Raw genomic sequence first — 13,566 nt, forward strand, 5'->3', positions numbered from 1 at the left:
TTGCTGAGTCAGACATAATGGTCTGACACAACCACACACACACACACACACGCACAGAGTCAGACAGATAGATGGGCTTGGCTGTTGCTCACTGGATTGTTTGGTGCAGATGACCCAAGGTGTGTGTGCGTGCTGTTGTAAGAATGAAGGTGTATATGTGTGTTCTTTTGTGTCATCCTCCTTTGTTGTCAGTTTTTTTGTCTTGTTTCCCGCCTCCTTTGGTGTCAGTCAACCATCGGCCCCACAAAGCCAGATTGAGATGTTAGATGCCATGAAGGTCAGAAAAGCATCTGAGCTGTTGACTGACAGACAACCAGCTCGCTCTCTGTCTACCTGTCAGGCTCTATACATCCATATGACAGCTCCGGTTGATGTGTTGAGTGTCAGGGTCGGATTGAATTGTGCTGTGCAGCTGCTAGATGTTGTGACAGTCTGAGTCGGGAGCTGACAAGGACACTGGTTACTGCAGTTGTGGATGCAGCCATCTTGCTTGATTTTGATCTTGACTTTGCAGGGAATTTGAGCAAAACTTTAAATACAATGTGCAGAGGTTTGGCAGTAAGGAAACATTGTTGAGTTGGAAATTGTAGGTGCCTGGGGCCTCATTTATAAAATCAGATTGAAATCTAAAAGTTAGACATAAGGGATTTCCCTGCTGGTTATGGGGGGGTATTGCAGTTTGGGATGCATAAGTGTCCAAGCCTATGAGCTGTGCGTCACAGGCGCATAAGTTACAAACTGGATTCTTAGAACGTGCTTAAGCAAGGTTTTTTTGTGCTCAGCATCTTTTTTTAATCAACGGTAAGCACACTGTCGTAAATGACCACTCTTTATTTGATCCGTCCCTTGTAAGTCACTCGAGTTTATGGATGAGAAATTCAAAATCACTTCGAGTACACGTTTGATAATAACGTCCCCTACAAAGGCTTTTATTTTCTAAGAAATGGACCCTGTGATTGTAGTTCCATCATGCAAATCAAGAAAAAAATGAGTTAATAGGCAGTCATCAGTCAGCAGCGAGATGGTGCTCGGATTCCAGCATTCATAAACATCAGCACCAAATATTATAGAGTCTGCGTGCTTGTGTGTATTGTAGTAGTGTAATGTAGAATCAGGTTATCTAAAGGATCAGGATATATGGAAGTTGTAGGCAGTGCATGTTAAGTGATCTCTGTAGAACTGGAGAAAACTCTCTTTTCACTGTCCTCCCAATTTACGTCGGTGTCATCCCTCTCCAGTCTCCAGAGTGCTGGAGCTGGAATTGATTGGATCAATTGTCTTTGTTCATGGATATTGAAGACAGTGCTCCTTTATTTCTGCAGGCTTCTTACACATTGTTATTACTTGGACCAAATAGAAGCAGGAGCTTTGCAGAGGAGACCAAAATTATTTGCTGTAGAAGAAATTGATGCATGCGTTGTGCCTTCACGCTGTGAAGTCTTACAACAATATGCTGTTTTGTTGAAATAGAATGAGAGCTAGTTATTGTTTTATTCATATGTCCAAGAAATTATTCAAAACTCAGATTTATAATCCTTCTTAGTCTGTTGGTTATGCAAATGTCTAAGTGGATTTAAATCGAATATTTAGCAAGTGCATCTATTTGTTCACACAATTCACCCGTGTCATGAATAGTGGATCATCATGACTTTCATTTCAGGTCAAGAACTTAGTTGACCTCCCATCGTTACCAGAGCAGAAATTCCGGCTGTGTTGTGGCCCAGGGAAGGGCTCGCCATGTCCTCGTTAGCCCTCCTAGTTTGTTTTGAGTCTCATCGCTTCTGTCTCTTTGTTAGGTAATAGTCTGGAGCTACCACAGTGGAAATTTGTGACCACAAGACAGTCTGGCACTTTTTTTGTGTGCAATTTGCAAAGTAATGTGAATATGCATGATAGGCCAGTTTGTTTGTCCCTTGTGCATGTTGTGGTAGTTTTGCTGCATGAGTCATAACATAATTTTGTTTTGAATTTTTCTAGACTGCATCCAAGACAGTAAACTTACACAAAGGATTGTTACGCAAAGTGCTGACTTTTTGCTTGTGTGTGTGTGTGTGTGTGTGTGTGTGTGTGTGTGTGTGTGTGTGTGTGTGTGTTTGTCAGGATCAAGGTAAATGACCAGATCGTGGAGGTGGATGGGACCAGTCTGGTGGGTGTGACGCAGAGCTTCGCTGCCTCCGTCCTCAGGAACACATCAGGAGTGGTCAGGTAAGACCCACAGACATTTTATGATCCCATATTTTCTCAAGACACAAAGATTTTGCCACTGAGATGAGGTCATTTGAACATGGATGCAGGTCAAAGCAATGCCAGTGTGAAATATAATTCAAGAAAGTTATCAGAACGATGATTTACATTGGACAAAAAGTCAGATTAAAGTACTCCACCGTCAGATTAAATAAAATAATTATCAAATAAGATGTTCATTTCTTTTTAAATTGCAGACACACATAAGATTTGTATGTTTTCACCCACTGATGAGGATCTTTGGATTACTGTGAGATTATAGAAACCAAAGTGTGTCAAGCAGTTATCAGCCCCAAGAACCAGACGGCATCATCCATCATCGGACATAAGTGCTAACACACTTAGAAACGTCCTTTGAATTCAGCAACGATCAGTGACGTCCATGCATAAGAAGACAGCCTTCCCTTGGTGTAATTCTGCTGGTCCTGCTGTCGTGGTGCAAAAGTTGCTGAACACAGCCGCCTAAGCCACCACACTCGGCGAGATTTTGTTTGGCAAGCGTCATTACCATATCTAAGACGGCTGACGATGTGGGAGCACAATATGTGACAAAAGTCTTGTGTGTTTGACAGTTGAGTGTTTTTTGGCAGGGGTCCACTTACAGCAGTGGGGAGCAGACCGCACACATACACAAACAGCATGGCAGGAAGGCTTTGATTTGGAAAGCCAGTGCTTATCCTTGCATCTCTTCTTTCTGTGTTGTTTCTGTCTCTTGTCTTTCCCTTTGCTTGGTATGGTTTACTATGGTGTTGCCTTTTTTCTCTTTGTCTTACCAACATCATCTGATGTTCAGCACTCTCCATCCTGTCTAACTCTTCTTTTTACTCTTACTCTCTTCTCCCTACATATCATATTCTGTTTTCACACCTCTTTACATCCTTCTGAAGCCTGCTATTCCTGTCTCAATTGTCTCTCTCATTGATCCGTCCGTCTGTAGACACACTACACATGATGAGACAGCTGTTATATTAAATAAAACAAGGCCTCTGTGTGGTTTTCAACCTCCATCTCTGTGGGATGTGTAAAGATAGATGTGTGTGTGGAGAGTACAGTGCCTGGGGAAATGCTGGTGGCTGAACACTCAACCGACAGTATCGGAACAGACTGCTGGCTGGACTGATGCTGTTTGCTAAGCTAATATTGACAATGAGGGTTTTCCACATACCAGGATGTGACACTACAGGTGAGGCAGCCTTGAAAAGGACCTATCTATCACCTGTCCATCTATCTAGCAGGTATATATAGGTTTACATGAGCAGTGCAGAGAGATTTATAGTCGGATCCATCTATTAAAGAGCTAGAACTACACTGAATTACATATAAGATATAGGACATTTTAAATTTAACACAAGTTGTAATAGAATCACCAGACCTATTTTCACTCTCCTCTCCTGCTCTGCTCTCTCACTATTTCAGTCTTCCTCCATCATGTCTCACCCACTCACGCCTCCTCCTCCTCCTCCTCCCACTCCTCGGTAAATCCTTCCCTCTCTCTATCTGATCACCAGAGGTTTCGTGGCCAACTGTCCTATATTTGCCATTTTAGCTATATTTAACCCGACTTCCAGCAGCAAATCATCCAGGTTTTAGTCAGAAGCCCCCTGACAGCATGAAACACGGTGTTTTAAAGGCTCTGTCTCACAGTGTAGATCACTTGTGGGGGATACACGAGAGAAAAAAGCACTTAATAGCAATAAATGAGAAAGAGAATGCATCTACCTATGGAAGACATTTGCTGAATTTAGACCTAATTTTAGCCCAACATAGTTTGATGCATCTTTATTGCCTATAAAGGGACGAGGTATTATTAAATAAATTGTGCAATATTTCAGGTCTGTGTAATATCATGTGCCATTATTCTGCTGTTATTTTAGCAACTCTTCAACGTGGCAATTACTCCAGCGTACTGTGGCATCTTAATGTAAATTGTTGTCAATTATATTTAATTATTACACAATATTATCTACATTGTAGTTATATTGCAGTATCAGGCACATATCTTTACATATTTTTATTTCAAGTACTATTTCTATTTCTCTCTATATATGTATATAAAGTTGTCATATATAATACAATTCTTAATATATTTTTATTTTTACTTGTTTCTAATTATCTACTCTATATTTAGTTTTTTTCTCATAATTTTGCTATCGTGTGATATTTCTAAATTTAGAAGAAGCAACTGCAACAGCATCCTACTCCGCATTAGTGCACAAAAGTCCGCAGCAAATGCACTTATTATTCTTGTTTGTGTTACATTTACTAAAAGACTCAGACTCTCTTTATTGTCACCCTGTCTACGTACAAATACACATTTGGTATGAAACGCTGACACTAGACAATGCAAGACATAAAATATGCAACATAGAAAGTAGGACATACGCTGATCAAATCTGTGCATAACATCATAATGCAAGAGATGGAGACTGTAAACACAATATAGACTATAAGACAGGACACGAAAGACAAAAACAGTGTGAAAATGGAAGGAAAGTGTAAAATTGTAAGGTTTTTAGCAGCAGGTACTTCAGAAAAGAAGAAGCATTTCTATAGCACTTTTCCAGTCTGCTGACCACTCAAAGTGCTTTACAACACTTGTCACATTCACCCATTCACACACACTGATGGTAGAGGCTGCCATGCAAGGTGCCAACAGCTCATCAGGAGCAATTTGGGGTTCAGTATCTTGCTCAAGGACATGCAGCCGGGGCAAGCAGGGATTCGAACTAGTGACCTTCCGATTACTGGACGACCTGCTCTACCTCCTGAGCTACAAACATTTTGGTCGCTGAGTTGCCGCTGCGTTCTGCCACACAGCCTCTTTATTCTCTACAGTGACCAGGTATTTTAGGAAACCTCTTCAGCTTTAGGCTTTTTAAAAAATGTAACAATATACTGTATATGTGGCCTGTTTTTAAGGTTTAAAATCTCCTGTTCAACAGATTGGCTGAAGGCCACAGACTTAGAAGCCACAAAATACTTACAGCATGATTAAAACAAAAACATAGTAAAACATCATCTTTATCCTTTAACTAAGTCAACTATAATACACCAGATGTTCACAACCAACAGGAAAAAACAATTGAGCAAAAAAAAGGGAATCCTTAAATGAGCCTATATATACACACATTTCCACCTTGGTTGACCCCTCATATGTGTGAAGTGTGAAACTGTGCTCACATCCTCAAATGCTTGTCAACCCAGCGCCACCTATTAGACACTGTTCCTGTTCTCCCAACTTAACTTTGAGCTTTTCTTTTTCACTCTTCAAGCAAATATTAGAATTGTTGTCCCTTCAAGTTCCTTAACTTTAAGAGCCACGTCTGTCTGAATTAGAGTAAATGAGATCAGAAGTGAAGGTTTCTGCAGTTGAAGTGACACAGCGCTGAGTGGTAGCCCCAGAACAGTTGGAGGCAGGGAGGAACTAAGACAGACTCCCCTTGCGTGAGGAGAAAGGCTGTTTCCAGGTCAGCTGCTCCTCAGACCTCCCTGCTGTCCGAAGGCTTGTTCCAGTACAGTACTTAGCTTAGCCGGGGCCTCCTCTCCGTTTCTTTTTTTTTTTTCTTATTTTCTATCTCTGTCGTGCCCTTCAGTTGTTCCTTCACATGTAGATCAAACACGCCTCTCTGCTGGAGCGTAAGGCCTTTTCCACATCGCCTTTAGAAATATATGAAAGAGCTCTCGGGAACTGTATTCACTTGATTAGGCCCTATCTTGAATCCACTCTCTCTCTCCCTTTCGCTTTCTTTCTGTCTCCCTGTCTCAGTCTTACACACTAACTTGTGCACAGACAGTAGATAGGACCACACACACACAGTTACAGAGCCCCCGCTGGGTTGGAGATTTCTTGGAATGGGTCTGAGGGGTTTTCAGACACCGTTGCTTGGTTTTCTTTCAGTTATGAGACGAATGAACTGGAGATGATGTTGGGAATGTTACAATGGAGGCAGAGTTCATCATTCTGCCTCTAGCTGTTTTTGTCAACTGTGTGTTCTTGAATCAAGGATGCTTCTTTGTCCCTGTCATACATACAAACACAAAAAAAGGCAGGAAGGCAGGTTGTATTTGCATGTTTTTCAGTTTCATCTGCTCGTTCCCCTTTTTCACTTGTTCTACAGTTTATCATAGTTGGGTCCCATGTGTGACTACAGTAGTCAGTAGTCCGTATAGCTCGGAGGCACAGCCTGTGTCTCTCTCCATTTCTATGCCAGGCTAATAACAGGCTGCCTGGCCGAGCTGACTGCCTTTTCACATTATTATGTGTGTCCCGTCTCCCGGCCCTGCCCTGATACGTCAGCAGATATCGCTGTCATCGCTATGTGGCTGTGGGCTCTGGCTGCTCTCACACAGTGGCTGCAGTGGTCATTTCACAAAACACACACACACACACGCACACACACACACTGTTAGAGGGAGACAAGAAATTGGAGCAGAAATTTAGCAAAAGTGCAGGTGTATGAATGCTTTACAAGGGACATAGCTAATAGGTGTGATGCTCAGTGTACCTGTATATCTACATGGAAATTCTGTGGAAGAAATACTATGTTGATAAACTTTTTTCATTTATTTAAAGGTGTTGACTGTCTTATTTTCAAACTTCTATATGACATTGTAAAATGAATAGTTTATTAACAAATATGACTTAGGCTAGAGATATACTTGCTTTTTAACCACATATTTGTGTCGACAATCAGCTGCATCATGGACATTATTGTTCACACGCTTGTCTATATACTATGCATGTTACGGGAGGAATAGGAACAGCTGAAACTTTTTAGCCAGCTCAGGCATCTGATGTCTGGTGAACAAAACATGTCGTAGACTCTGTCCCCACTCCATTTTTCAAACATTTTCTGCTATACACAGACGTTACAGTCTTGGACTGGTACTGAGCTTTTGTCAGCTATTTTTACAAGCGTATTTGTCACTGTGCAGCGACAATGACACATCTTAGTGATGCAGGCTTGGTCCATCAGCTTGTCTTCAAAGTTTTGTACCATTGTTGTTGCTGCTGATGTGCCTACTGACCCCTGATCCAACAAAAGAGCAGAAAGAGAGAAAGTAAACAATTCTGTTCAAATCAACATCTGCCAATAGTCCCACGGAGTATATAGATCCAAATATGCGAGGCAGACATCATGTGCATATGGACACATACTTAAAACTAAGTATATCTCTGGCCTTAGACAAATGGTCGACCCTTTTACGTACAAGCATTTATCAGAGACTACATTTCCCATAAACCCTTTCACTTCCTATTGCAACCCTTTGCTACAGAATCAGATTTTCTGAAATGAAAATGATGACACATGGTGTTAAATGCATTCTGGAGGCTTGTGATGATAATTTTAACAACTGTACTTCAACATAATTATTGAGTCATTAAATTAAAAGGCTTGTGTAAATGCTGCAGTTACTACATGCAGTAGTAACTTTAATGTTTATAGCTGACTTTGTGTATGTGTTGCCAGGGCTGTCTATAACAACGCGTGTCGTTGCAGGTTTGTGATTGGCCGAGAGCGTCCAGGCCAGCAGAGTGAGGTGGCCACGCTCATCCAGCAGACCCTGGAGCAAGAGAGGAGACAGAGAGAGCTGCTGGAGCAGCAGTACGCCCACTATGATGCTGATGACGATGAGGTAATGACTACACATGACCCTGATATTAAAGTTTGAATATTTCCATTGTGCAAATAGGGAAAGATGCTAAACTTTAATACATAACCTTATCTTATATTAATATGTATTTATTTTATATATTACTTTTTTCTACATATAATCATCTTTAAATATCTTTGAAATATCATTAAAAAAATGCACAGCTGGGATGGAAAGGCTCATTATATCGGCATCCATTTGAAGTTAATCTCCTATCAGTACACACTCTTCTTACACATGACACTATATCAGAAAAATTAGGTTTCTAGTTGTCACTTAATGTGAATCAGCTCCCTTTCATGACAGCTGACTTGAAGTTTTATCTTATTAATGCCATAAAACTGACTGACAGCAGGCTTTGATGCTGGCACACAAACACTCTCTCACAGAAACACATACACACACACACACACACACACACACACACACACATACTAAGAGGACACCATGTGAGCTTCAGTCCTAGAAAGCATCCCTCAGCGTTTCCCCCTCTCACTGTGCTGCTTACTCACAGCACGTTTAATCCACCAGACACTGAGCTCATGGCCCTGCAACTCATGCTATCCGTGTGTGTGTGTGCTCTGGAGACACACATGTATGTAGACACGCTGTAAACACACCGTAGTAAAGTAAATCAATGCAAAGTGTACCCTCTCTAAACACACAGGAGCAGGCCACTCAGCCGTAGATTTACATGCAAACACGCAGTCAGGCGTCTCTCCGTGCGGTATCTTCATCAGTGTTTGAAGTCTCTCATTTGCTGCTGGATGGTGGATCAAGAGCCTTCATGCATAAGAAAACTCGTCACCAGGGCCCAGAAGCTGATCCCAGCACTCCCATACTCACAGCCCCATTATAGAGAGTTGAGGCTGGAATTCTGCCATTAACTGCGAGAAACCTCCCTCCGTCTGTTTTCTTCCTGGTCTCTGTCATCATCTCGATATTGACAGTGGTGGAGGACATGTTAATGTTGTTTACTTAAATAAAATTACTACTACGGTACTCTAAAAATACTCATGCTCACATCAATGCATGTAGAAGCTCTACATTGAAAATGTTACTTTTTAGTAAAAGTATGCAGGTGTAATCAGGAAAATGTACTTTAAAGGTATAATATGTAAGAATTATTGTTCAAAACATTAAAAAAATGAACTAAAATCAACTTCAGAATGTGAAAAATCAACAGTGTTCTATATATTGTGTTGAAGAGATATCCACTGAAGTTAGCATGCTAACCAGATAGACCTGGGCCTGAAAACCTCTTTTTCCCTCCGGTCCAAAGCTCTTGTGCTAGTTTATGTAAACACCAACACTCCCATGGTAGTCTGGCTAGCTGCACAGCTAACTGAGCTAAGAAGCTAACAGTAGCTACAGATCATGTACAGATGGATGTATGAAAAGAATAGCAGACAGCAGTTATACTGGCAATATGCTGCCCCTATGTCTTACTAGTAAGGATTCAAGATGGCCAATTGGTTGGTTCTTAAAGCAACATTATATAGAAATTGGCATTTTGTGCAATTTGGCGCCCCCCACAGTTTCTAAATGCAACTCCACTGTCTTAAATATAAAGCCCAGGTCTGTAACAATTTGTCTGCTAACTACAAACAAAACTCATTACGTCATAACAATGTTATATGTTGAAAACTTGTATCTTGAAGTAAACATGTATGTAACGCTGTGATCCTACCCTCTCACTGAAGTTACATAGCGCAGAAACAAGTGATTAGGGGGTGGAGTGGCTGAGACAGAGACACCATTCATCTTATTACAAGACACTGTACCATCAACATGATTTTGAAGCCGTTTTTAAGCTAAAAAAGTTAAATAATGCTGCTTTAATTACTGTTTAATTAATTAACTCCTAATTAAAATTAGGAGAAAAACTTGAGATTTCTTTTCATTCAAATGAACAGCCTGTGCCACAGATCCCCGGAAGGACTAAAAAACATAAAAATGGTGATGGTATTAAAATTTTTAATCCATACATAGATTAGAAAAAGCTATAAGAACACCAAACCATCTATAACTGCCTACGTAAGTGCCGATAGGGTAAACAGTTACAAAACCATTACAAAGATCTATGGGGCAATAAAAGGAGCTCATCAATATTAATATCTCTATAAATATTAGAACAAGTTCTCACCGGGTGGGAGGTTATTTCTCACTCTGAGTGCTGCATGGGTAGATGAGACAGACAGCTCTTTATTGGTGCTGAGGGTCCTGTCCCAGGAGGAAGGGATGCTCCTTCAGTTAGCAACATCACACACACACATCCGTCCATTTCTGTTTGATTATATCTAATCTAACACACATGCATGCCCATCTGTCAGCAGTTAAATCGAACACACATGGGAAAAACATGTAGACACACACACACTAGAAAATATAATCTCAACTATTCCCATATTAACCTTTATTGATTTTAACTGTTATCTGGACAAAACAAGCAATTTGAGAAAATTGTGATGGTAATTTTTCTGTGTTTTCTAATATTTTATAAACAATAAATAAACAAATATCATTCATGAAAATAATCACAAGTTGCAGCTTGAGACTGAGATACAATTATGCTTCTGTTACACATTATGTAAATGTGAAGCTGCAGAATAAAAGATGGCTTGTTCCACTCAATGCAACAAAAAGCAACACATTAATCAAGAGTGAATAGAACTAGCGGATTTGCATTAACGTACTGGTGGATCAATTCTCCCGTGGATTTCAAGACCAAAAACGAGACGCATGAACACATGCACACACATGCACATGCGCACACACACACACACACACACACTCCCCCCGCGACTAGTCAGATATATTAGCGCTTTCAGAAAAAGTAGATTTTCCCAGTCGTATTACAGATGTGGATGTTAGCGTGAACAATTTGTGAACTGCTAATTTTGATAACTCCCATATATCCTGAACACTGTTGTAAAAAGTAAAGTAAAGTCATATTAAAGTAAAACTAAAGATATCATGTTAAAATATAAGTTTAGTCAAAGCAGGGTTGGAAGTAACTGATTACAGCTACTCAGATAACACACACTAAGTCAAGGCTGCACACACAGTCAAAGGAGCAGTCAGCCAGTAAGTGACAGTCATTATGCCAACATCATGCTCATATTAGACATTCACAGTGCAGATCATCACACGCTGAGCACCTTCTGAAGAGCAAGCTTCCTCCTTAAATCGTCCCTTCCTGTCCTGATTCCTCATGCATGTGGTCACCGCTGGTGCATTTATCATATGCAAATGGCTGTTTGACTGCCCTCCCATGCATTTGACAGTTAACTCCACCTTCAGTAAATGGGGCCTTAATGTTGGATGCTGGTACCATGGCAACAAGCAAGCCTATTATGGAGATGGGACGGCCATGCGTACAAAGAAAGACCTGAGTGCTGTTATCTGAGTGGGAGATAGATGTAGGTAAATGCAGAGAAATAGATGAGGAGAAGATATAGGGCAAGCTGATGAGAGAGGAGATGAGACTGTGTGTGTGTGTGTGTGTGTGTGTGTGTGTGTGTGTGTGTGTGTGTGTGTGTGTGTGTACTACATGTGTGTGACAGATCAAGACAGAAAGACAAGTAACTACAGAGACTTCAAATAGAAAGAGAGAGAGAAAAAAGGAGAGTAGTGACAGAAAAATAATGAATTATGAATATTTAAATGTAGATGATAACATGGAAAACAAGGACAGGATGGGATAGGATAGTGTAATGTTAAGAGGGAGCCAGAGATGTTTTCAGAATAGCTCCACTGGAAATATCCGGCTCTGTTGGTCATCAGCCAAAGAGTGAATCAGCCAATCCATTTAGATCCGATGCCTAATGGCCAATGCCAACATTCATTATACAGTATTTTGAGAAAAAGAAAATGGCCTACATTAATCTCAAGCACACAAAATGTTCAGTGTTTCAATCATATTGAGCATTTTAAAGCTGTAATTAAAGATTGATTTAAAAATGCTAACATCTCCAAAGACACTATTACGGGCTCAAACCTCACCAGCTCCTGTAACCTCCTTACACTTGAGGCAAGATGGTAACTTATGTTTAAAAGATAATAAAAAGTGACATTCAAATTTGGCCAGTATAACTTCTCTTTTGGCTTATTTTTTATGAAAATGACACTCACGGCCGACTAGGCTGTCAAAGCAATTTATTTTGACAAAGTTCTGGCCAACTAAGTGGGTTAACCTAAGTCTTATATAACTGGTGGCATTAAAATAGCATTACTCATGCAAAGTAGAAAGTTTAAAAAAAAAAAAAAAAGAGGATGGCATGAGAAAAACGGCTGGGAATTCATGTTGGTGCTTGACACGCAATGTGCAGCAGGTAGTGCAACGTGATCGATGCACTCTGACTGGAGTAGCTTCGAGGAAAGATGTGTGGTAGAAGGATAAGGGAAGACAGAAAGAAAGAGAGATATGACAAACAGATGCTGCAGTTGGATGTTTATTTTAAGTGTTTGGTTTTTTTTTTGTTTTGTTTTGTTTTTGTTTTAAGTAATTTCCAGAATCCTCAGAGACCTTTATAACCATCTGGATGGATAAATAGTCGGTTATAGGCTGTGCAACCTTTTCCTAATCCAAACAAAGATGGTTGCTTTTAATTCTTTCATGCAAAATAATGTTATATTTTGGGTGTGTTTTACAAAAAAAGCAAGGACAACTGTCTCTCCAGCTATCTGGATTAGGAAATACACTAGGCCTAGATCTCAGAGTATTCTGTGTATGTGCAGAAAAGTCAACCACATGACTGACTTTGCATTTGTTATTACAGCAGACAGGAGAGTACGCCACAGATGAGGAGGACGCGGGGACAACAGTGCCAGGCGGGGAGAAGAGCATCGAGGTGTTTGACTTGCCGGAGACGGAGGACATCTTGTCTCCCTCGGAGTTAGACGCCACTAAACTCTACCAGAAGTTCAGAGAGGTAAAATCTACACGCTGTTAATCAGTGTGAAGATTACACAACTGATGGGAGCCCAGCACATTTTTATCTGTCAGTGCTTTGAAGAATAAATTCAAAAGAATAAAAATACCCTCACACACCCACCCACAGAAGAAAAAGATCATTTAATTAAAACAACAAAAGATACCAACACAATGGATCCTATTACAACTGCTTTACTTGGCAGACTTCTAGTCTTTGTCAAGATCTAAGATCCGCTTACCCTCCCTAATTCCTAATCTGGATGATTAGAGGCGTGAACACAAACGCGATGTAAAACCTGTGCAGATTTCAACTCTAATTACCTGTGTTTGCTTAAAACCCACACATGAGGAGAAAGAGCGGACACTTAAACTTGTGTTTGAATCGATTCGTATCCTGATCTTGGCAGCTCTTCAAACAACCGGCCTATGAGAATAGAAACCCATTTTTGTTGAACTTTTGCTGCCATCGCTTACAATGAACTTGCCTTAAAATGCACAGCTATTAAATGGAAAAGTGAAATCACCGGCTGTTAACTCATTTATGCTTTTGTTGGCTGCAGAGACGCTGCTGATATTGATTGAACACTCCCGCACAGTTTTTGGCAGCGTAACACTTGAGCCCTTCTGCAGACTGCCACAATAGCTGTATGACACATTTAACAAATGGCTTCAGCTGCACCGCAGGCGCCACTGGGGATATCTAGTGAAGCTATAATGTAATCCCTGCTCAC

General features: G+C 40.5%; 1 protein-coding gene across 1 annotated transcript in view; it reads left to right on the forward strand.

Annotated features, from left to right (window-relative positions):
• ppp1r9a (protein phosphatase 1, regulatory subunit 9A) overlaps positions 1–13,566 on the forward strand; it is a 53,780-nt gene that overhangs the window by 25,576 nt on the left and 14,638 nt on the right. Inside the window, exons 5-7 of the mRNA XM_073463606.1 lie at positions 2,101–2,205; positions 7,746–7,881; positions 12,681–12,833. Of these exons, the coding sequence (XP_073319707.1) occupies positions 2,101–2,205; positions 7,746–7,881; positions 12,681–12,833 (394 nt within the window). The remainder of the gene's footprint in view (positions 1–2,100; positions 2,206–7,745; positions 7,882–12,680; positions 12,834–13,566) is intronic.

Source organism: Pagrus major, chromosome 3, assembly GCF_040436345.1.
Source record: "Pagrus major chromosome 3, Pma_NU_1.0".
Lineage (NCBI taxonomy): Eukaryota > Metazoa > Chordata > Actinopteri > Spariformes > Sparidae > Pagrus > Pagrus major.